This window comes from Rattus norvegicus, chromosome 2 (assembly GCF_036323735.1).
Source record: "Rattus norvegicus strain BN/NHsdMcwi chromosome 2, GRCr8, whole genome shotgun sequence".
Taxonomy (NCBI): Eukaryota; Metazoa; Chordata; class Mammalia; order Rodentia; family Muridae; genus Rattus; species Rattus norvegicus.
The window spans coordinates 234,084,294-234,108,296 of record NC_086020.1 but is presented as its reverse complement, the minus strand read 5'-3'; the positions used below and the strand labels follow the sequence as shown (position 1 = coordinate 234,108,296).

At 38.7% G+C, this 24,003-nt stretch overlaps 1 protein-coding gene across 2 annotated transcripts in view; it reads right to left on the bottom strand.

Annotated features, from left to right (window-relative positions):
- Positions 1-2,284: 2,284 nt before the first annotated feature.
- The window catches only part of Gbp1 (guanylate binding protein 1), a 34,647-nt gene continuing 12,928 nt past the window's right edge, over positions 2,285-24,003 (bottom strand). For both annotated transcript variants that reach the window (XM_017591353.3, XM_039103866.2), the window contains exons 6-15: positions 23,325-23,567; positions 22,408-22,688; positions 21,636-21,848; positions 21,127-21,229; positions 18,339-18,532; positions 16,146-16,239; positions 14,812-14,990; positions 13,736-13,838; positions 6,195-6,388; positions 2,285-3,163 (exon numbers count right to left, since the gene is read on the bottom strand). In XM_017591353.3, the coding sequence (XP_017446842.2) occupies positions 3,059-3,163; positions 6,195-6,388; positions 13,736-13,838; positions 14,812-14,990; positions 16,146-16,239; positions 18,339-18,532; positions 21,127-21,229; positions 21,636-21,848; positions 22,408-22,688; positions 23,325-23,567 (1,709 nt within the window). In that variant the 3' untranslated portion in view covers positions 2,285-3,058. The remainder of the gene's footprint in view (positions 3,164-6,194; positions 6,389-13,735; positions 13,839-14,811; positions 14,991-16,145; positions 16,240-18,338; positions 18,533-21,126; positions 21,230-21,635; positions 21,849-22,407; positions 22,689-23,324; positions 23,568-24,003) is intronic.

The window sequence follows — 24,003 nt, the reverse complement described above, 5'->3', positions numbered from 1 at the left end:
ATGGACCAACAGATAGCAGCTCGACATACATAAGAGGAGAATTCATCCCAACAAACCATTACACATAGACATTATGATGAGGGCTCTGATGAGAATCCAAACCTAGGAGACCCAGGGTGGTGCTCTTCCTCTTGTAGGACGGACAGAAGGAAGCTTATAATTTCTGTTCCCAGCACTACCCAGATCCCAGCCTGTTTCAGAGCCCTAGGTTTCAAAGGCATCGTGCACTGGGGAGTGTGCAGAATGCATGACTCTTGGATAAAGAATGAAGTGGGGGGAGACGCATATCTATATGCAGTGTGCCCAGTATAGCAGGACCCCTTTCAGGTGCAGTAGTCTGGCAACCTGTGCTCTGAGAGACCTGGCAAAGTGAGAATTGAATTAAGATGGTTTTTGTTCTCCTGGAATAAAAAAAAAATGTACAGGTCCATGGCTATAGAAGGCTCTGTAACTTCATGTTGGGCTGTGGTTGTGGCAAGGCTGTCAAATTCAGAGAGACTAAGAATTAGGAAAGTTAGAGAATTATTATGATGGCAGTATTAAGGGCAAGCATACGCATATGCTAAATCCCTCACTGAATAGAGATTGGGAGGCCAGGGAAACCTGTAGGACAGAGTCCTACCTATTGTGTAGTGATGATCTCTGCTCTAAAGGCACAGTTCTGTCTTTTCTGCTCCACTATGGCTATCTAGGGCTGTGATTGAGGGCCCAAAGAAATAGGATAAAAGGTCTGGACAACAAAAGGAGGTTCAAGAAAGACATCTAAGCCACAGATGGCCTGAGACTTCTAGAGGGAGATGCAGTGAGAACTCTGCACCTCATTTTTTTAAAAACTGATATGTAGGCATATCAATACTGCATTAATAATGTGTATGATAGCAAATGCAGATAAAGTAAATGGGGGTTCTTTTACTCTGTTATGTGGATCAGGGATTAGTGGGACCAGAGTTGGGGTGGAGGAGCCTGCCTAGAGCAAGAACAGTGTAGAAGCATATGTATACCCTGGAAATTCGTCCTAAGATCAGCAGGAGTAGAATCTCTATCCCATGCCACATGCCTGCATGTCTCCTAGCACATACATAGTTCCCTGCCCTAACCTTTTTTCCACCAGAGGAAGTGGTTAAACTTTCTCTCTCCTTATATGATCATATCTGGAATTCCTCCTTATGCAAATGAGGCATCCACAACATCCTGGCCCAGTCCAGTGATATACACTTAGATACCTCCTACTCATCCCCCAAAAGATTTAAATACCCTTTGTTCCCCCTCCCCATTAAAGTGAACTGTCTCCCTAAAGCCTGTCTCCTGAAAGTCTGTACTCATTGAGCTGACTGAGATCTCTTAAGTTCTGGATGTTCCTGCTTTGCTTCCTCTCCCAGAATCCACAGGTTGTGATCTCTACCTGAAAAGCAGAGTCTGTAAAACACTGTTCGGGTTTAATTGAGCCTGGCTGTTTTATTATATGTCTTCCAGAAGGACAGAGTCCATAGTACATAAGCATACACAGTTATAGCTAACAATAGGAAAGAATTTTGTTAGGGACTTTGACTTAGTTTCTAATGGGGGTGCAATGTCTGTGATAGGTACACTGCAAGCTCAGAGTCTTGAGATTGCTTGTGTCACACCAGGACACATCCCAGAGCCTTCTTGCTGCTGTTCAGGATCTTGAATCTCTGCTCTGCCTATTAAAGGTAACTGCCATCCTAGTCTGGTGTTTTATAGAACAGACCAGATCCTCAACATTATACTTTTGACAACTGCTGGTGTTTGTGGGGAGCTGTTGACCATTCATCCCTCCAGTGAACATTTCATTACAGGATTTCACTGTGAGGATTTGCACACTCAGTGTTTCCAAATACAATGATGTTATTTCCCTTTGTTTCCTTTACTCTTTGCCTCTTTCTAGTTTTTCTTTTTTTTTTCTTGGCCCTGAATGTGTTACTAAAATTGGGCTTGACTCATTTCCTTCCTGTCTCACCACCATGACCAACTAGGACTATTGGTATATGCCATTTCACCTGGATTCTGTTTCACCTTTAGCTTTTATTAAAATGGTTTGCTGACTAGGTGTGGTAGCACAAAGAGGCAGGATGATCTCTATGAATTTGATGCCAGACTATTTGATATAGGGATTCCCTAGCCATCTAGTGCTACACATTGAAACCTGTCTAAAATTTTAAAATGGTTTGTTACAAATTCTTGTATGAACCTTTATTTCTCTATGTACAGACTTCTCCTTAGTTTATCTATGATCATTGGTTACTGCAATGATATAGGCACAGCATTAGTAGACACTCAATATAGTTTTATTTTTGTACATATTGTTTGTATTTCCCCCAGTGAATCACACCAAAGCTTATTGTACTTCCGATGCTGAAGTCCTGTTCTCCAATTGGCTTTTGATCTGTTAGTACAGAAAGACATGGGCCAATTGCTAGGCAGAAGGTGAAGGCAGAACTTTCAAGTCCCTGGAGGAAAGTGAAGTTGCAAGGAAGGAGAGAGGGGAGTTTGCCATGCCTTGGGGAGAGGAGAACCAAGCAACCATGTAAGGTCTTGGGAGGAGTGGTGGGCCGTAGCCACTCCTATAGATGGGTGGTCAGAGGTGTTTAGCAAGGACAAATTTCAACTGATGGACTAAAGGAGGGAGATGAGAGCTAAAAGTATTGATAAGGCCATGTTTTCCAGGTGGGAGACAGTAGCTCCCAGCAATTGGACTAAAAAGGCAAGTTGAAAAGGAACAAATGGTTGTGTCTCTTTTATTTGCAGATTCAATCGAAGCTGGGAGCAAGCTAGAAGCTTGGCCACATCAATAATTATGGCATGTGTATCCTCAGTACTGTAATATCAAAGTTTGAAATCACTTCCTATGGATCTATCGATATGTCCCAGGGCACCCTACTCTTACACTTAATTCTACAAGACCACATGCTCTTAGGCTTTGACATCTTTATTATTTTGAATTGTATTTAGTTTTGAATTTGAGATGGCCCAAAGTATGTCAGAAAAATTCCTTCCTGAAAGGAGAGAGCAGGGGTGCAAGCTGCTCTGGTTAGACTTTTCACATCAAGGAACAACTAAAACCCTCTTTCTTGATTTTCCAAATTTCTTCCCGATGTTGTTGACTCTGAGCCCGGATTTTTTTATTGAAATTTTCTTCTTGTTCCTGTAAAGAAACAAATTGGAAACTAAAACCTGAACTTAGTCATAGCACCTGGAAAGAATGTCCACCCAGAAGAAACTGACAGTAATGGATATTTAGGGATTAGGAACCCATACAAGCTGCTTTTTGGAATATAAATTAAACTGCTATATTAATCACAGAAGTAAATATACATTCTATTCCAAAAACTGAAAAAAGAGAATTTCCATAGGATCTACCCATGTCATTTCTAGGTATACATCCAAAGAATCAAAGTTACCATTCTTCAGAGAAACCTTTATTCTCCTGTTAATATGACACTCTTCACAACAGTCCAATTATACGATCATAGAAATAGAATTTTATTCCATTGTAAATGAGAATAAATTGTGGTGTTTGTAAGTAGGTTAGGAGAGTGACATAGGCCAGGTTAAAAATAAATAGGATTTCTCTCTTGTGGAATTCTTGGGGAGGAAGAAAAGGACAAAAACTTAGGAGTAGAAGAGGGGTCGTTAAAGACTAACAAAAAGGCCTGTAAATTTGGTAACATGCAAATATGGTAATGTCATAATAAATCCCTTAATCTGTACTGTTAAAACCCAGTAAATAACTAAAGTAAATAAATATTTTTGCAAGAATGAACAAACAAGTATGTTTTTAAGTCCTATATAACTTTTACTGAGACTGCTCAATTATCATTTCATAAACGAGTGAAAGATTGTTCAATTGTTAATTTCTAACATCTGTGCGATGTGACATTGAATGTCCCGCTGGTACCATTGGGTTTTTCATGAACTGATTGAAAACAAGCAGTAAACATTAATTTCTAAGTATTTAAGTGTTCTGGTTTTAACACTCTTGAACCTATGACATTGTCAACTAGGACACAATGATAAGATCAAACCTAAGGATAATAGGTATAGAAGAGAGCAAAGATACACAACTTAAAGGCCAGTAAATGTCTTCAACAAAATTAGAAGAAAACTTACTTAACTTAAACAAACAGATGTCCATAAACATACAAGAAGCCCACTTGATCTCCTTAAGGGACCAACTTTAAGAATGACTTTTATCACAAATAAATATTGATATTTTTAAGTATATTTAATTTTAAAAAGTCTTCTATTCATTTATTGCAATGATCAGGTGATTTCTGTCTAAGTAAATAAGCAAACCCCAAATGGAGAGAAAGAAAACAATAAACAATCAACCAGAAAATCAATGAACAAAGTAGTTAAAATAAATAATCGAAGCCCTTGGCGGACGTGAGTGCAGACCCGGCCCCTGAGTCCAGGCTCTGCTCCTGAGCCCTAGGCTCCGTCCCTGGGCGGAGTGTCTGAGCACCCGCTTGCACAAGTATGTTTTTAAAAGTTAAAATTATCTTTTAGTGTTGCGACTGTGTTGTAGGATGTGTGTACACACTCAAGAGTATGAATGACTATGTGTGTGCATGAGAGAGAGAGAGAGGAAAAAGGAGAAGGCAAGGGAGGGAAGAAGGATAACTTACAGAGGAAGTGAGCGATATATATGTGTACATATATATGTATATATATATCAAAGGAACACACACACGTATGTATGTGAGTGTGTGTGTGTGTGTGTGTGAGAGAGAGAGAGAGACAGAGAGAGAGAGACAGAGAGAGAGAGACACAGGTGTTTTGGGGTGAGTTTCCATGGAATCTCCTTGTCTATGCTTCTGTCTCCTGGTAGAAGTGTTGGAAACATAGGAATTCATGCTATTGTATCATGTTTAGACATGGGATTCAAACTCATGTCTATACATTTGAAGAGGAACCAGTTTTATCTTCGGAGCCATCTCTTCAGCCCACATTGTTATTTCAATGTGTCTCCTCATAGCTTCAGTAGTCTTGGTGCTCTACCATCTGAAATGTATTGTTTACATTTGTGATAGCATTGTTCTGTTAGCCTGTATTTAGCCTCTTACTCCATATTCAGAATTTTGCCTTAAAAATATATTTTCCAAAAGTTTTTAACCAAGTGATTTGAATATCACATTGTGCATGTTGTGACTCAGACTAAAGGTCAGGAGAACATTTAGCATCTAAAATCAGTGCTAAGGTAAGTGGTCATGGGTAGGTGAAACTATTTTTTAGGATAGTTACATGCATAGAGAGCTATAGAGACCACAAAACCAAAACCATTGTGGAATGTACTAGCTAGGAGACATATGCCAGGTGGCCACCCAGGAAGTGGATCTCAGTGCACTTTCTATCTTTTGTCAACGGCAATTTCATCAATAGGAAAGAAGACACCAGAACAGGTACAGTAGAGTAAATCTGTAATGTTGGATTTGGGGTACTGGAATGGGACGATCTTAGGTGTAAATCTGGCCTGAGCTACAGAGAGAGACTCTTCTTCATACAGTGAGATTAAACACATGTGAGGAATCTGGAGCCCTTAAAGGAGCAGTATTTAATGTAGTTGTGGTTTGAATAAGGTTGACTTGTGAAACTGGCACTATTGGGAACTTTGGATTTTTTGGTGTATGTACAGTATTGTTCGAAAAAGGGTGTTAGTGTGTAGGCAGCTTTTGAGGTTCTATACTCAGGCTCTGCCCTGTGTGGAAGAGACCCTCCTCCTAGCTGCCTGTGACACAGTCTTCTCCTAACTGCCTTCAGAACAAGATGTAAAACTCTCAGCTCCTTCTCAGTGCCATGCCTGCCTGGAGTCTGCCATGCTTCCAACCTTGATGGTAATGAATGAAACCTCTGAACTTGTAAGCCAGTTCCAATGAAATGTTCTTTATGAGGGTTGTCTTGGTCATGGTGTCTCGTCCTTGGAATGCAAACCCTTAACAAAGCAATGGTTAAGTACTTTGGTGGAGACCTTAGCTATTTGCATCTATATTTTGAGAGATACAATGAATGAGGAATCAGGAAGCATAACCTTTTTGTAATGAGCCTTTGCCACAGTTACAAAGGTAAAGGTGTCTACACAGAAAAGTCCTTTGACAAGATCATGTATACTATGTATTAATCAATGTCTTTTATTCTTGACCATTGAATGAGAAACCGAAGATGTCACAATTAATTACCTGAAGCTTACTATCGAAGATCTTCCCTTGTTCTGCCATTAGACTTGCTGTATCCTTGTCTCTCTGCTCAGTCAATTGTATCAAATGATCCTCAAGAGTTTTTTGTTTCTGGCCTAAAGTCTTCAGATTCAACTCATTCAATTCCGTCAACATTTTTATTGTGTTCTCTGCAGACTCAGCTCGTTCAGATTCCACTGAGAATAAAAATGCAGAAAAATATGAAGGGTCACTGTGTACCTTTTCACTCCCTCCCTCCAATGATTATTTATGTTGTTTCTTTATGGAGGAAATTCCAAGGGTCAATATTTCTTCTCAAGTGCCCATAGTTCCTTGGCACATTAACTAATTCCAAATATGGCTTTTAATAGTGAAGACACATATTTCTTCTTGTTGTTATATTCTGAAAGCATGATGTAATGAGCTAGGACAAAGGAAAGGCTTAATTTATAGGCACCTGTTAGGTCTACACATTCACTTTTCAAAGAGTCAAGCCTTTTTATTACCAGCCACCATACAGCTTCTATACACTGAATCTAAGCTAAGTCAGATAACACCATTCAAGGGGCAATTTGACAAAACCCATTGTTTGACACAAATAATGTAAAACAAAGTTTAAAATTAAAAAGGCAACATCCTTTAATGTTAGCTGACACACTACTCACAGAACCCCTAGTAGTGATACTTAGTCGGTCTTTTGTTCACCTTGCATCTAATTTTTTCTATGTTCATGTCATTCATAACAAATTTGACAATGTGATTAAATTCTTATATCAGAACATGGGTCAAAATGTATTGTGTGGAAATCCATCCCCCCATGAGAGAGCTGGACCCTAAGAAGGGCGGGCACTACTAAGAACTCAGAGGAAATGTCTACTTTTTGCCCATTTTCCTGAGCCAAAAAGAAATCGCCTAGTACCATCTGTGCCCCCTGTGTAGAGGGACCTAAGAGCAGTCAGTGACAGGACCCTTCGAGTTTCTGCCTGCACCAAGAGCTGAAAGCCGTGTGCCAGGAGTGCCTACATACCCAAGACCAGAGCTCTCTCTTCTCAGATCCAGCTGAAAGAAAACAGGAGTGCTGACACAGAGGCCTAGAAGGATCAAGCCACTGTCAGAGACAGCAAGACAAGCTAACATGAGAGACAACCTGATGGTGAGAGGCAAGCCCAGAAACCTAAGCAACAGAAACCAAGACTACTTGGCATCATCAGAGCCCAGTTCTCCCATCAAAGCAAATAATGAATATCCAAACACACCAGAAAAAGCAAGATTTAGATTTAAAATCACATTTCTTGATGATGATGATGATGGAGGACTTTAAGAAGGACATAAATAACACACTTAAAGAAATACACGACAACACAAGTAAACAAGTAGAAGCCCTTAAAGATAAAAAACAAAAATCTCTTAAAGAATTACAGGAAAGCACAACCAAACCAGTGAAGGAATTGAACAAAAGCATCCAGGATATAAAAATGGAATTAGAAACAATAAAGAAAGCACAAAGCGAGACAACCCTGGATATAGAAAACCTAGGGAAGAGATCAGGAGGTATAGATGCAAGCATCACCAACAGAATACAAGAGGTAGAAGAGAAAATCTTAGGGGCAGAAGATACCATAGAAAACATTGACTCAACCATCAAAGATAATGTAAAATTCAAAAAGCTCTTAGAGCATACATTAGAATCTTGACAGCACAACTAGAAACAAATACATGCAATAGGAGTAGAAAGCAGGAAATAATCAAACTAAGTGCTAAAATCAACCAAATAGAAACAAAAAGGACTATAGAAAGAATCAACACAACAGCACACAGGTGCTGGTTCTATGAAAATATCAACAAGATAGCTAAACCCTTAGCCAGACTAACCAGAGGGCACAGAGAGTGTAACCAAATTAACAAAATCAGAAATGAAAAGGGAGACAGCAACAGAATCTGAGGAAATTAAAAAAAAATCATCAGATCCTACTACAAAAGCCTATATTCCACAAAACTGGAAAATTTGGAGGAAATGGAAAATTTTCTAGACAAATACCAGTTACCAATGTTAAATCAGGAACGGATAAACCATCTAAACAACCCCATAACTCCTAAAGAAATAGAAGCAATTATTAAAAGTCTTCCAACCAAGAGCATATGTCAGCAGCTTGACAGCACACCTAAAAGCTCTAGAACAAAAAGAAGCAAATACACCCAGGAGGAGTAGAAGGCAGAAAATAATCAAACTCAGAGCTGAAATCAACCAAGTAGAAACTAAAAGGACCATAGAAAGTATCAACAGAACCAAAAGTTGGTTCTTTGAGAAAATCAACAAGATAGATAAACCCTTAGCCAGAATAACAAGAGGACACAGAGAGTGTGTCCAAATTAACAAAATCAGAAATGAAAAGGGAGACATAATTACAGATTCAGAGGAAATTCAAAAAATCATCAAATCTTACTATAAAAGCCTATATTCAACAAAACTTGAAAATCTGCAGGAAATGGACAATTTCCTAGACAGATACCAGGTACCGAAGTTAAATCAGGAACAGATAAACCAGTTAAACAACCCCATAACTCCTAAGGAAATAGAAGCAGTCATTAAAGGTCTCCCAACCAAAAAGAGCCCAGGTCCAGACGGGTTTAGTGCAGAATTCTATCAGACCTTCATAGAAGACCTCATACCAATATTATCCAAACTATTCCACAAAATTGAAACAGATGGAGAGCTACCGAATTCCTTCTATGAAGCCACAATTACTCTTATACCTAAACCACACAAAGACCCAACAAAGAAAGAGAACTTCAGACCAATTTCCCTTATGAAAATCGACGCAAAAATACTCAATAAAATTCTGGCAAACCGAATCCAAGAGCACATCAAAACAATCATCCACCATGATCAAGTAGGCTTCATCCCAGGCATGCAGGGATGGTTTAATATACGGAAAACCATCAACGTGATCCATTATATAAACAAACTGAAAGAACAAAACCACATGATCATTTCATTAGATGCTGAGAAAGCATTTGACAAAATTCAACACCCCTTCATGATAAAACTCCTGGAAAGAATAGGAATTCAAGGCCCATACCTAAACATAGGAAAAGCCATATACACCAAACCAGTTGCTAACATTACACTAAATGGAGAGAAACTTGAAGCAATCCCACTAAAATCAGGGACTAGACAAAGCTGCCCACTCTCTCCCTACTTATTCAATATAGTTCTTGAAGTTCTAGCCAGAGCAATCAGACAACAAAAGGAAGTCAAAGGGATACAGATCGGAAAAGAAGAAGTCAAAAATATCACTATTTGCAGATGATATGATAGTATATTTAAGTGATCCCAAAAGTTCCACCAGAGAACTACTAAAGCTGATAAACAACTTCAGCAAAGTGGCTGGGTATAAAATTAACTCAAATAAATCAGTAGCCTTCCTCTACACAAAAGAGAAACAAGCCGAGAAAGAAATTAGGGAAACGACACCCTTCATAATAGACCCAAATAATATAAAGTACCTCGGTGTGACTTTAACCAAGCAAGTAAAAGATCTGTACAATAAGAACTTCAAGACACTGAAGAAAGAAATTGAAGAAGACCTCAGAAGATGGAAAGATCTTCCATGCTCATGGATGGGCAGGATTAATATAGTAAAAATGGCCATTTTACCAAAAGCGATCTACAGATTCAATGCAATCCGCATCAAAATACCAATCCAATTCTTCAAAGAGTTAGACAGAACAATTTGCAAATTCATCTGGAATAACAAAAAACACAGGATAGCTAAAAGTATCCTCAACAATAAAAGGACTTCAGGGGGAATCACTATCCCTGAACTCAAGCAGTATTACAGAGCAATAGTGATAAAAACTGCATGGTATTGGTACAGAGACAGACAGATAGACCAATGGAACAGAATTGAAGACCCAGAAATGAACCCACACACCTATGGGCACTTGATTTTTGACAAAGGAGCCAAAACCATCCAATGGAAAAAAGATAGCATTTTCAGCAAATGGTGCTGGTTCAACTGGAGGTCAACATGTAGAAGAATGCAGATCGATCCATGCTTATCACCCTGTACAAAGCTTAAGTCCAAGTGGATCAAGGACCTCCACATCAAACCAGACACACTCAAACTAATAGAAGGAAAACTAGGGAAGCATCTGGAACACATGGGCACTGGAAAAAATTTCCTGAACAAAACACTAATGGCTTATGCTCTAAGATCAAGAATCGACAAATGGGATCTCATAAAACTGCAAAGCTTCTGTAAGGCAAAGGACACTGTGGTTAGGACAAAACGGCAACCAACAGATTGGGAAAAGATCTTTACCAATCCTACAACAGATAGAGGCCTTATATCCAAAATATACAAAGAACTCAAGAAGTTAGACCGCACGGAGACAAATAACCCTATTAAAAAATGGGGTTCAGGGGCTGGAGAGATGGCTCAGTGGTTAAGAGCACCGACTGCTCTTCCAGAGGTCCTGAGTTCAAATCCCAGCAACCACATGGTGGCTCACAACCATCTGTAATGGGATTTGATGCCCTCTTCTGGTGTGTCTGAAGAGAACAACAGTGTAGTTATATACAATAAATAAATCTTTAAAAAAATTTAAAAAATGGGGTTCAGAGCTAAACAAAGAATTCATAGCTGAGGAATGCCAAATGGCTGAGAAACACCTAAAGAAATGTTCAACATCTTTAGTCATAAGGGAAATAAATGCAAATCAAAACAACCCTGAGATTTCACCTCACACCATTGAGAATGGCTAAGATCAAAAACTCAGGTGACAGCAGATGCTGGAGAGGATGCGGAGAAAGAGGAACACTCCTCCATTGTTGGTGGGGTTGCAGACTGATACAACAATTCTGGAAATCAGTCTGGAGGTTCCTCAGAAAATTGGACATTGAACTGCCTGAGGATCCAGCTATACCTCTCTTGGGCATATACCCAAAAGATGCCCCAACACATAAAAAAGACACGTGCTCCACTATGTTCATCGCAGCCTTATTTATAATAGCCAGAAGCTGGAAAGAACCCAGATGCCCTTCAACAGAGGAATGGATACAGAAAATGTGGTACATCTACACAATGGAATATTACTCAGCTATCAAAAACAATGACTTTATGAAATTCGTAAGCAAATGGTTGGAACTGGAAAATATCATCCTGAGTGAGCTAACCCAATCACAAAAAGACACACATGGTATGCACTCATTGATAAGTGCCTATTAGCCCAAATGCTTGAATTACCCTAGATGCCTAGAACAAATGAAACTCAAGACGGATGATCAAAATGTAAATGCTTCACTCCTTTAAAAGGGGAACAAGAATACCCTTGGCAGGGAATAGAGAGGCAAAGATTAAAACAGAGACTGAAGGAACACCTTCAGAGCCTGCCCCACATGTGGCCCATACATATACAGCCACCCAATTAGACAAGATGGATGAAGCAAAGAAGTGCAGGCTGACAGGAGCCAGATGTAGATTGCTCCTGAGAGACATAGCCAGAATACAGCAAATACAGAGGCGAATGCCAGCAGCAAACCACTGAACTGAGAATAGGACCCCCGTTGAAGGAATCAGAGAAAGAACTGGAAGAGCTTGAAGGGGTTCGAGACCCCATATGTACAACAATACCAAGCAACCAGAGCTTCCAGGGACTAAGCCACTACCTAAAGACTATACATGGACTGACCTTGGACTCTGACCTCATAGGTAGCAATGAATATCCTAGTAAGAGCACTGGTGGAAGGGGAAGCCAAGGGTCCTGCTAAGACTGAACCCCCAGTGAACTAGACTGTTGGGGGGAAGGTGGCAATGGGGGGAGGGTGGGGAGGGGAACACCCATAAGAAAGGGGAGGGGGGAGGGGGATGTTTGCCCGGAAACCGGGAAAGGGAATAACACTCGAAATGTATATAAGAAATACTCAAGTTAATAAAAAAAAAGTAAAAAAATGTAAATAAGAAATACTTACGTTAATAAAAACATTAATAAAAAAAGAATTTAAAAAAAAGTCTTCCAACCAAAAAATACCCAGGACCAGATGGGTTTAGTATAGAATTCTATCAGAACTTCATAGAAAACTTCACACCAAAACTATCCAAAGTATTCCACAAAATAGAAACAGAGCACTACCAAATTCCTTCTATGAAGCCACAGTTACACTTATACCTAAACCACACAAAGACCAAACCAAGAATGACAACTTCAGACCAATTTCCCATATTAATATCGATGCAAAAATACTCAATAACATTCTTGCAAAATGAATCCAAGAACACATCAAAATGATCATTGTCATGATCAAGTAGGCTTCAATCCCAGGGATGCAGAGATGTTTCAATATATAGAAGTCCATCAACGTAATCCACTATATAAACAATCTCAAAGAAAAAAAACCCACATGATCATTTCATTAGATGCTAAGAAAGAAATTGACAAAATTCAACAGCCCTTCATATTAAAAGTCCCGGAAAGATCAGAAATTCGGGCATAAACATAGTAAAAGCAATATACAGCAAACCAGTAGCTAACATTAAACTAGATGGAGAGAAACTTGAAGCAATTCCACTAAAATCAGGGACTAGACAAGGTGGCCCAGTCCCTCTCTACTTATTCAATATAGTACTTGAAGTCCTAGTCACAGCAACCAGACAACAAAAGGAGGTCAAAGGGATACAGATTAGAAAGGAAGAAGTCAAAATATATACCAGAGCATGTCAAATACAGAGGCAAATTCTAGAAGCAAATTGCTGAACTGAGAAGGGGACCTCCATTGGAGGAATTAGAGAAAGGATTGAAAGAGCTGAAGGGGCTTGCGGCACCATAAGAATAACAGTGCCACTCAACCAGAGCCTCCAGGGAATAAACCACTACCCAAAAACTATACATGGACTGAACCATGGCTCCAGCTACACATGTACCAGAGGATGGCCTTGTTGGCCACCAATAGAAGGAGAAGCCTTTAGTCCTGCAAAGGTTGGACGCCCCAGTGTAGGGTAATGTCCAGGGGGACGTGAAGTGACGGGAACATGCTTATAGAAAAAGAGGAGGGGGATGGGATAGAGGGCTTATGTCCAGGAATTCAGGAAAGGGAATAACATTTGAAATGTAAATAAAAATATCCAATAAAAGAAAACTAAAAAAATAATGTATGTGTGAAAGAGGAAAGAAATGTGTACCTAAATAAGACTATATAATAGCTCCTTATTTTAAATATGTATTATTATAAAATTTATATTTACTCTAGAGCAAATGTAAGGGATTTACATATAGTATGCATTTAACCATCCTTAAAACCAACAGCAGTAAAAACAGGAGAGAAGCTACAGCATTCATAATGAAAATCAATAAATTGCCTTAGTAACAGCTCTTGTCCTTTATACACTATCTTTCATTCTTGCAATGTCTATGGACCAGTGTATGTGCAAGAATGATAAGTTCATGTTCATTGCTATTGATTGCTCTTTAGGAGTTGATGGTTATACTTGAGTCCTGGTGACAGTGTGGGGGTATATTGATTGTACAAGTTTAAAGTCTAATACATTTCAAGATTATTTGTCTGTTTTCAGCCACTATATCCTGAATCTCTTTCTCGTGCTTTCTTCTCTCTTCAGCAAGTTCATTCCTGAGCTGTAGTTCTCTCTCCTAAGGAAGAAGACAATGGATAAAAAGGCATATCATAAAATGGTCTCACAGAAATTCTTTCAGAATTATCTAGCAATATTCTCTTCATTTCTCAAATTAATATCCTATTCAGACTTGAAATGCTTGTTTAAGCTAGGCTCCTGTCTTTTCTTACAGCATGTTACTTTCTCTTGAGGCTCCTGTGTTTGGAATTTTTCCCAAGCACTTCTGAACAGTTTTTGTAAGAGCTCTTGGAGTCCCTGAATTATTGCTAATGTAGAGTTCAGCTTTGGGATGTTCGATGTAACAGATAAAACAATTGTATGTAATTATCACACTTCTTTTCTCCCCATTCTCTAGTGTGGGTATTAATTTCAGAATGATGGTCACTTGGGTGGATTTCTCCATGCTGTTCAGATGCAGGTATAATTAGATAATGAAATTCTGATGGGAGTATTATTCAGAAGAAAATAAAATTGAGGAAATCAAGACTACAGTTGCCCAGATTGCACTTCTGGGCCAACATACAGAATCTAGATTTAGAGCAAGCCCAGAAAGCAGTTAGGGTAAAAAAGTGAGGAGCTCCTTTGCCCTATGTAGCTCAACAAAGACAAAATTGCTATTGATTCCACAAGCAGGCCATACATACTAGGTATTCCTTGTCTCATCTGCAACCAGAATTTTTCCTTTTAGAAAAGGTAACCAATTCCGTATCATTTGATATGTTAAAATATGCAATGCATTGAAGGCTTTTTGCACAAGGCTTAGTGACTATCAGCTACTCTATAGTGAGTGAGAGAATAATGCAAGCTCCCTGGAGACAGTCAGTCAGTAAGAAGCCTTTAATAATTGTACGTTTGCTGTGATACAGACACAAAAATTACAAAATTGTACTAGAGTTCCTGACTGCAAAACTTCACCTAGACCAACTGGACTAACCTCTAATCGGTGTCTTTTATCACTGCTAGTGGGTTGGGATGGCACAATGGAATACCTGAAGGATAAGAGTCATTGTCTTCTCTTGCTCTGCTACTAACTGTGCTCTGTCCCTCTCCATCTTTTCTATCATATGTAGTGTATGTTCCTGGTGATTCCTGTCTTTTTCCAACATCTGCTCATACTTCCTTTGCATTTCTTCTTTAGTCTTTGAAGATTCAGCTTTCATATGATCCACTGTAGAGGAAAAGAAAAAAATTATAAGATTGCCATGTGGTCTCCTTCTGTTAACATCTGTTTGGTAGTTTGCCTCTGGATACATGAAGTTTTGTGATACTAGCATTTCCTTTGGAAAGAGCATGAAGATTCTGATGTATCTTGCCAACACATGATTTGGATTTTCTTCTTCCTAATAGGATTAAATTTGAGGATATCCACTAATTACTAACAAGCTTTAGAGAGATAGTTGGATTGTGTGTGTGTGTGTGTTTGTGTGTGTGTGTGTGTGTGTGTGTGTGTGCATGCATTTGTATGGCTTTCACTAAATTCCATCTCTATGTGTCAACATTTTTCTAACACTTGTTAATTGAACATCAGTCACTCACTTACACTCTTATGATCTGTTGCTGTTGACTAAAAAAAACATAACAATATCTAAAGAATTGGTTTACTCTTTAGTGCACATGAAAAGGGATTGAGAGTGCTGAGTTGAAGAGAATGCAGTATTAAGTATTCACAGATGGAGAAAAAACTCTCAGAACATTCCTAATATCTCTCTTTCTCCTCTCATTCACATTAATTAGATAATTTATGACATCTCTAGCCAAAAGTATAGACCTTTCAAATATAGAAATCAGTAAAGGTTATACTAATTTATAAATACAGTTAAAAATGAAATGAAGAACTTAAGATGGGAAAATGTTTTTTTCCATGTAATTCCATTCTGCCAGCTTGTAGGTCAACAATGGTATAAATGCCACTACTGTGTCTCAGTGATGGTATAAATGCCATGACTCTTGGCTCAGAGATGTTATAAATGCCACGATTTCAAATATGAATCAAAGGGAGTTGGCATATGCTCCAAGTTCATCATTAGCTTGTTCCCTGATTAGATAGTATCCTAATGTAAACTCCTGCCCTACGTGTTCAATTCTATTATTATTGCATGTATATGTTGTATGCAAAGATTCAAGGCACACATGTACCACTGTGCTTGTGTGGAGATTAGAAGAGAACTCTGTGGCATCCATTTTCTCTTTCTACCTTACATAGGTTCTGATGATTGAACTAAGGGCTAAAAGCTTTATAAGATGTTACTTTTACCTTGTAAATCCTCTTACCAGCCCTGTTCTAGGTATTTTTATATTTTATTTATCATGCAGAAGATAATACTTGTTTCTTTGTATCTCTTCTCCACATTCTTCATCTCTTCTTGAAGCTTTCTGCTTTCTTCTCGGAACCCCTCCTGAAGTAGCTGCTTCTGCTCCTAATAGGGAAAGGGAATATTGAATGTTAAATTAAAGGAACAAAAATACAAAATTTACCAAAGAATTTCCTAATTAGTGCTTTTGAAATAATTCAATAATTCATAAGACATTTCAGTATTTATTGTTAAATTTTGTTCTTCAGTCTCAGTATCCACCCCTCTCTTGAGTTATCAGCCTTCATTACAAGTCCTAGTACCTTTTTATTTGGTCAAAGGTAGTATATTGCTATAATCTCCATAAAGGATTTGATATTGAATTATATCCTGGGATTTGTGGATCCACAGAGAGTTTGCTCATTATACCTAAATCTAGGCAACTTCTCTATCAATTGGCAATTATATAGTATAGTTGTTTAGTTTTCTTCACACACACTTGCCCTTCTGTCCCAGGTATTTAGACTATAACTCTATGAACTGTAGGTAAACATATTTTAAATTGTCCATCACAGGATATATAGGTTTTATCATAATTGACTAAAAAGTAAGGGTCCTGAGCACCACAGACATCCATGAGGGTCTCAGAATTATAGTTCTACAACCACTGACAGGCAACTATATACAAGAATAATAGAAATTTAAGTCTATGACTCTCAGAATAAATGATAATGTGTCTTTAGGGAATTTTGTATTAGCTTCCATATGTCATATGTAGAGTCAGAGACAGCAGGTGAGAACCTGAAGGACTGATGCAACCTGCAGTACATTTCAGAACTCACATTTTGACTCAAATCATACGTGGAAAGGAGACTGTGAACAGGAAGGTATTGCAAGCCTGAATGTGTGTCAGTTCATCATGGGTCTTTCTACTCTATGTGCTTCCAGAGCTGTACAATGTGTGTCAAAAACAGGCTGTGTCCAATTCTCCCTCTCAATCCTTGGACCCTGTCTATCTTGAGCTTTACAAGTCTTGTGAACTCTGCCAGAGTCTCATAGGTGCCTCAGTCATGTTCTGCCTGAAAAATGCTGCTTTCTAGGAGTTATCCACGACTTTTGACTCTTATAATCCATCTGTCCTCTCTTCTGTGTAGAACTCTGTGCTATGAGGGTTTTGAGGGTTTTATATAGAAGACCAGTTAGGGCTGAGCTTTCCAAAGTCTCTCATTCTCTGAAAGACTCTCAGTGACATTTTTAACTTGTGGGTACCTATGTTAATTACCAACCACTGTAAGCAAAAGTTTCTCTGATGTGGGCTGGAAAAGGAATTGATCTAGGAGTCTAGCAGTGTGTCATTAGGAGTCATTTTATTCATAGGTTCCCTTAGCAAAATTCTAGTCCCATGACCTAACTAGTCTTAGTTCTTGGCCACTTTAGCAGGGTCAGGAGTGGGCTTTGAGACTAATCAAAAAGTGGTAGGTTATTGCCATAGCATGTGTATTTTACAAGTAACTCATTGCTGTAGGTCACAGGGCTAGTAGCTGGGTGATATTATGATTGCCTTTCTCCTTTGTACTCTGCAGAGGACTTTCCAGTACCATGAATGTTATTCCATAGGAGTGAAGCTTCTGGTTAGGCACCAGCTTTGGCAAAAGCCTGTGATGATTAGGGGTTTCCATGGGGCCTCTTGTGCCAGTGAACATGTGACCTCTTTTGAAATGTGGAAAGTTAAATATTTAGATTGCCCAAACAGGTTTTGTTGTAATTTTGGTTTATTTGAATTTTTGGTTTTGGTTTTGGTTTTGGTTTTGGTTTTGTTTTCTGAGACAGGATTTTCTGTGTAGCTCTGGCTGGCTTTGAATTCAGAGATCCACCTGCCTCTGTCTCCCAAGTAATGGTATGAAAGTTATACACCACTACTGCCCAGGTAGTTCCAATAGTTTTAAATGGAAATTTGAAATGGATCTTAAAGAACAATATATAGCTTGTAAAATACATGGATAAGGCCTACCTGAGGGTAGCTGTTGTTTGTAGCGATTCAGGAATTTTTGTTTCACAGGACATTTTTGTGCAAGTAAGTAGCTTTGGATCAGTGTATAGTGGTTGGTGAGTTTGAAGGAGCTGCTACAGAATATGTGCTGAAGAATTCCTTATACTATGTGATTGTCTAACCTCTGTGGAGTGGTTTTAGTTAAAGATTCTGGAAGACAAAAATAACAGATTACCTGAAGTTTTAGAGATAATATCCGCTCTTGCTCTGCTTTTAATTGGATTCTGTCATTCTCCATTTTCTCAGTCAACTGTTTCATGTGCTCCTGATAACTTCTTTCTTTCTGCTCCATCAGCTTCTCATTTTTCTTCTGTGTTTCCTCCAACAGCTTTGCAGCAGCCTGTGCAGATTCAGCTTTCTTCCGTTCCACTGAGAACAAGGAGAAAGGATTTTTACTAAGGTCCGGAATGTGAAGGTACTGAATGCTGGTGCTCTCTATGGGCTCACAGGTTGAAGCTGCAGGTAAAGTCTGATGATGTAGCTAGGTGTGATTCTGGGGAGGCAATTTAGGTGGGAAGGCAATGATGGAGCCCCATGTGAACTTATTTCTGTTTTAGAAGAAGATGAGAATACCAGTGTTCAATCTTTCCACCATATGAGGATGCAATGAGAAGATAGTCAAGATACAAATAAGTTGGTTCAACTGGAGGTCATCATGTAGAAGAATGCAAATTGACCCATATTTATCTCCATGTACAAAGCTCAAATCCAAGTGGAACAAGGACCTCCACATGAAACAAGATGCACTCAAACTAATAGAAGAAAAAGTGGGGCCTCAAACAAATGGACAGTGGGGAAATTTTTGTGAACAAAACACCAATGACTTATGCTCTGAGATCCAGAATCAACAAACGGGACCTCATAAAACTGCAAAGCTTATGTAAGGCAAAAGACACTGTCATTAGGACCAAATGGCAAACAACAGATTGGGAAAAGTCTTTACCAATCCTATATCTGAAAGAGAGTTAATAGCCAATATACACAAAAAACTAAAGAAATTAAACTCCAGAGAGCCAAATAACCCTATTAAAAATGTGGTACAGAGCTAAACAAAGAATTCTCAGCTGAGGAATATTGAATGGCTGAGAAGTAACTAAAGAAATTCTCAACATCCTTAGTCATCAGGGAAATGCAAATCTAAACAATCCTAAGGTACCACCTCACACCAGTCAGAATGGCTAAAATCAAAAACTCAGTTGACAACAGATGCTGTTGAGGATATGGACAAAGTGGAACACTCCTCCATTGTTTGGGGATTGCAAAATGGTAAAATCACTCTGGAAATCAGTCTGGAGGTTCCTCAGAAAATAGGACATTGCACTACCTGAGAACTGAGCTATACATTTCCTGGGCATATACCCAAATGATGCTCCAACATACACCAAAGACACATGCCTTGTTTATAATAGCCAGAATCTGAGAAGTGAGATATGCTTCAACAGAGGAATAGATACAGAAAATGTGGTACATCTACACAATGGGGTACTACTCAGGTATCAAAAACAATGATGTCATAAAATGTATAGGCAAATGGATTGAACTAGAAAATATCATAGTGAGGTAACCCAATCACAGAAAAACACACGTGGTATGCACTAACTGATAAATTGATATTAGCACTCAAGCTGGAATTACCCAAGATACAATCCATTGACCACATGAAGTTCAAGAAGAAGGAAGATGAAAGTGCAGATTCTTCAGTCCTTCTAAAAAAAGGGAAACAAAAATATTCATAGAAGGGGATATGGAAGTAAAGTTTGGAGCAAAGACTGAAGGAATGGCCATTCAGTGCCTGCCCCACATGTGACCCATATATATACAGCAACCAAAACTAGGTAAGATGACTGAAGCTAAGAAGTGCATAGTGACAGGAACCACATATAGATGTCATATGAGAGACACAGCCAGACCATGTCCAATACAGAGGCAAATCCTAGAAGCAAACCACTGAATTGAGAATAGGACCCTCATTGGAGAAATTAGAGAAAGGCTTAAAAGAACTGAAGGGACTTGCAACACATTAAAACAACAGTGCCAACCAACCAGAGCTTCCAGGGACTAAACGACTACCCAAAGACTATACATGGACTGACCCATGGTTCCAGATGCATATGTAGCAAAGGATGGCCTTGTTGGGCTTCAATAGAAGGAGAAGCCCTTGGTCCTGCCAAGGCTGGGCCCTGCAGTGTAGGGGAATTTTGGGGGATGTGGAGAGGTGGTTTGTGGTGAGGAGAACAGGCTTATAGAAGGGCATGGGATAGAGGCCTTATTTCCAGGAAACTGTGAAAGGAAATAACATTTGAATTGTAAATAAAGATATCCAATAAAAGAAAAAAATATATTTAAAAAAAACATACCAAGAAAGAACACTCTTGACTATACTAGACTCTGGATTCTTATTCTCTAGAACTGTGATGAATACTTGTGTTTTACCTGTGTCACCTGTGTTTGGTCTTCTGTCACAGCAGTCATTTCTGGAGAAGACAGCATTTCCTCCTTTTTCCTTCTAGTTTCTTGTTATTACTATTTAAATTTTAATGTTGTTTTATCTCATTTTGTGTGTAGGGCTGTTTTGCATGTATGTATTCTGTGCACCATGTGTATATCTGGTGCCTGTCTAGGCCAGAAGTGAGCACTCATGGTATTGGGTCTACAGCTAGTTGCAAAATACTAGGCAGTTATTGGGAATTAAATCAGGGTCACCTAGAAGGCAATAAGACTTTTAAACACAGAGACATCTCTATAATCCCTCATTGTTATCACTATCTTATAAAAACCAATCCCAGGCCAATTTACTCTTATGGCAGTTGTTACTGTAACAGCAGTGACTGTGTGAACTTTGGTCAGAAAAATCTCATCTTTATCATTCATGTTTCAGTTTAAGTTACTATTTTAACACAGAAAAAAATAGTTCTATTATTACAACATTTAGTAAGCATTTTGTCTTTTAGTTCACTTCTTACCTTCAATCTCCTTTTCCTTTTCTGTCAGACTCTGATCTGTCTGTAAAATTGCAGTAGTAATAGCCTCCTTGGATTGTAAATATTTCTGCAGAACCTCATCAGCCTTAGAATTCAGAGAACATAGAGTTAGTTGTAGGAAATCTATCTGTGTGTGTTCCCACCTCCTCAAGCCTTCCCTCTCTCATCCAAGTTTCCTTATCACAGGAATGGGCAAGTCAACCAAGCCTACCAAATATAGGTCCCTACTGATTGGTAAATAGTGATCCTGTGAATTCAGTCTAAGGCATTGAGTTGAGTACTTTTGTGGGCTTACATGGGCAAATCACGGTGAGCCATAGAGTCTTCAAGGAAGCAGCAGTTCAAAGAGGTAAAGGTATAAAAATGGAAGAACCAGAATATAGAGTTTAAAGATTGCCATCAATCTTATGACTAAGTGACATTTTCTGTATGTTTGGACAGGGAGGCTTGCTAGCAATGGTCTCGAGCATGCCAATAAACATCTTGGGTACCTGTAAGCCCTTCTTTGGTTGTCCTTGGTACTTTTCCTTCAGCCTCTGTGTTTCCTGAACAAAGAGGTAATAACCTCCTGGCTTAGAATAAGTGCCTTGCTTCACACTTTCTTCAAGAGGTCTGAAGATATCTTGAAGCAAAGCCCAGCAACGGTTAGATGACACTTCCATATTGCGTTTACAGAAGTCGTTCCACCTTTCTTCTAGCCGAGACTGAAGTATGAAATGAATGTGCAAGGAATAACCAGAGAAGGATGTTAGCAAGCTACAGAATATCTCCAAGGTCCTCCCCAAAATCTTGATCATAGGTAAGGAATGCTCCAGCACTTTGAGTTAGGACCTTTGTATAAAATTCCTTTTCTAAAAATGATGTTCAGAAGTTTACACCAAATCTAAAGTACTAACTGTGCTTTTAACTAGACTGACATCTGCTATTAGTGGAATGAAGAAACAAACCGAGTAAAGAGAACTAAGAACACAAGTTCATTTCTCTTCGTCAAACACGATAAATTAATCTTTTAACAATATTATAAATTTTGATTAAAGTATTAATTGTATGCACTTAAATTAAATATGAGTATTACAAAATTATGTCAAGCTTTGGTTGACAATTTGAAATTGGGTTTTATTATTGTTGTGAATCTAAAGAGTCCATTTCACCATTTTAAATGCTGCAGAGGATAGTTTCCTTCAAAATCAGCACTCATTTTGTAGCCTGATGTGACCTTTGTCTTATATAACAGTGATCCACACAAACTTCAGAGGAAATTACCCCTAATTTCATTTGAAATGAATGATCTTCATCTTTAAAGGAGACCCTGAGGAAGATTTCTATGGCCTCTCTCTCACAGGTCCTGTGCAGGTCCAGCAGCTCCTGGAGGGTCTCTGTGGGCAGCTGTACCCTCTGGCTCATCTGTTGGTCATAGTGGGTGATGGCCTTTTCCACTGCTGCTGAGTTCTCTATCTGGGCCAAAGTCAGGACCGCGTTCTCCATGCAGGGGAGATCTCCGCTGCTGATGGCACTCAGATAGGTCAGCACCAGGGTTTCTAGTCCTACAAACGGAGAGCATATGATGAAAGCTGCTGGAATAGAGCCCTCTCCTCTAATACAAGGATAAGGCAGGCCTGTGTCTATTGAACATGGAGCTGTCGGTGCTACAACATGTACAGAATAAGACATCCCTACTGCATGTGAAGTCCTCTATATTGATCCACTGGAACTGCTTTAATTAAATATCTATGGAAAAGTAATATTTTCCTTATCAACATTATTCCTTCTTGTCTCATTCCGGCTCAGTATTGCTTTATCCAGCTTTTTGAGGTGAACTAATAGATTAATGGCTCTATTTTCATTATAGTAACCATGTAAGAAATAAGGCTGTATAGTCTAAAACTTTCACTTAGAAGTGTGAATTAATTTTATTTAGATTTTCTGTAAATTTAATGACAATACATGTGTTGGTTGGATGCTGAACTAACTTTGTGTAACATTATAAGAACTTAGTTTGGTTTACCTTACTTAAGATAAGTTTCCAGTAAGCGTGCACATATCAATTTGACTAATTAAAAAGTAGTAGAACAGTTTAACCTGTCTAGAATTTAACACAAATAGTCATAGCCCACACACTTCTGAAAGCTGAAACTCTCCCTTTCTCTTGACATGAATTGAAGAGGAGGATAGGGACTCACGTGGGCCATTGACAATGATGCCTCCTGGAAGGGTTTTGGCTTTGCACTCCTTAAAGACATATAAACAGAATTCTGCTACTTGCTGCAAAAACTCAGAATCGATCTCATTTTCTTGCAGTGTCTCCAGCTGAGAAAGCCTTTTCCACTCAGTGGGTGGGTAGAAGACAAAACATTTCTTCTTTGGGAAAAACTTACGAATACAGAGTCGGGGTAGGTTGTATTTTTCAACTTCCTTGCTGGAACCTGGAGAAATAATTTTTCCAGTGGGAGGGGGATAGCTAGTACAAGGGTTAGTGATACCGGGAAAGGGAATAACACTCGAAATGTATATAAGAAATACTCAAGTTAATAAAAATAAAAAACTTCAGGGGGAAAAAAGTGAACAAGTTGATCAACAAACAGAAAAAAAAAAGAATATCTTCAAATAATGTTCCCTCTTATCACAGTCTTTGGATATATGCAGTTTCACCAAACCCAAGTAAGGAGGTGAACACGATCTGACAACAGTACTCAGAAAAGAAACTTGCAATTTGGCGTAGTTAACATTGGCTCCTTTTCAGGAATGTGCTAAATAAGAAGTTTTTCTTAGAAATATCCAAAAGCATAGAAATGAAAATTAAATATAAGCACCCAAAAAATATTTTATTTCGGTCATCTTTATCCCACAACTATCAATTTT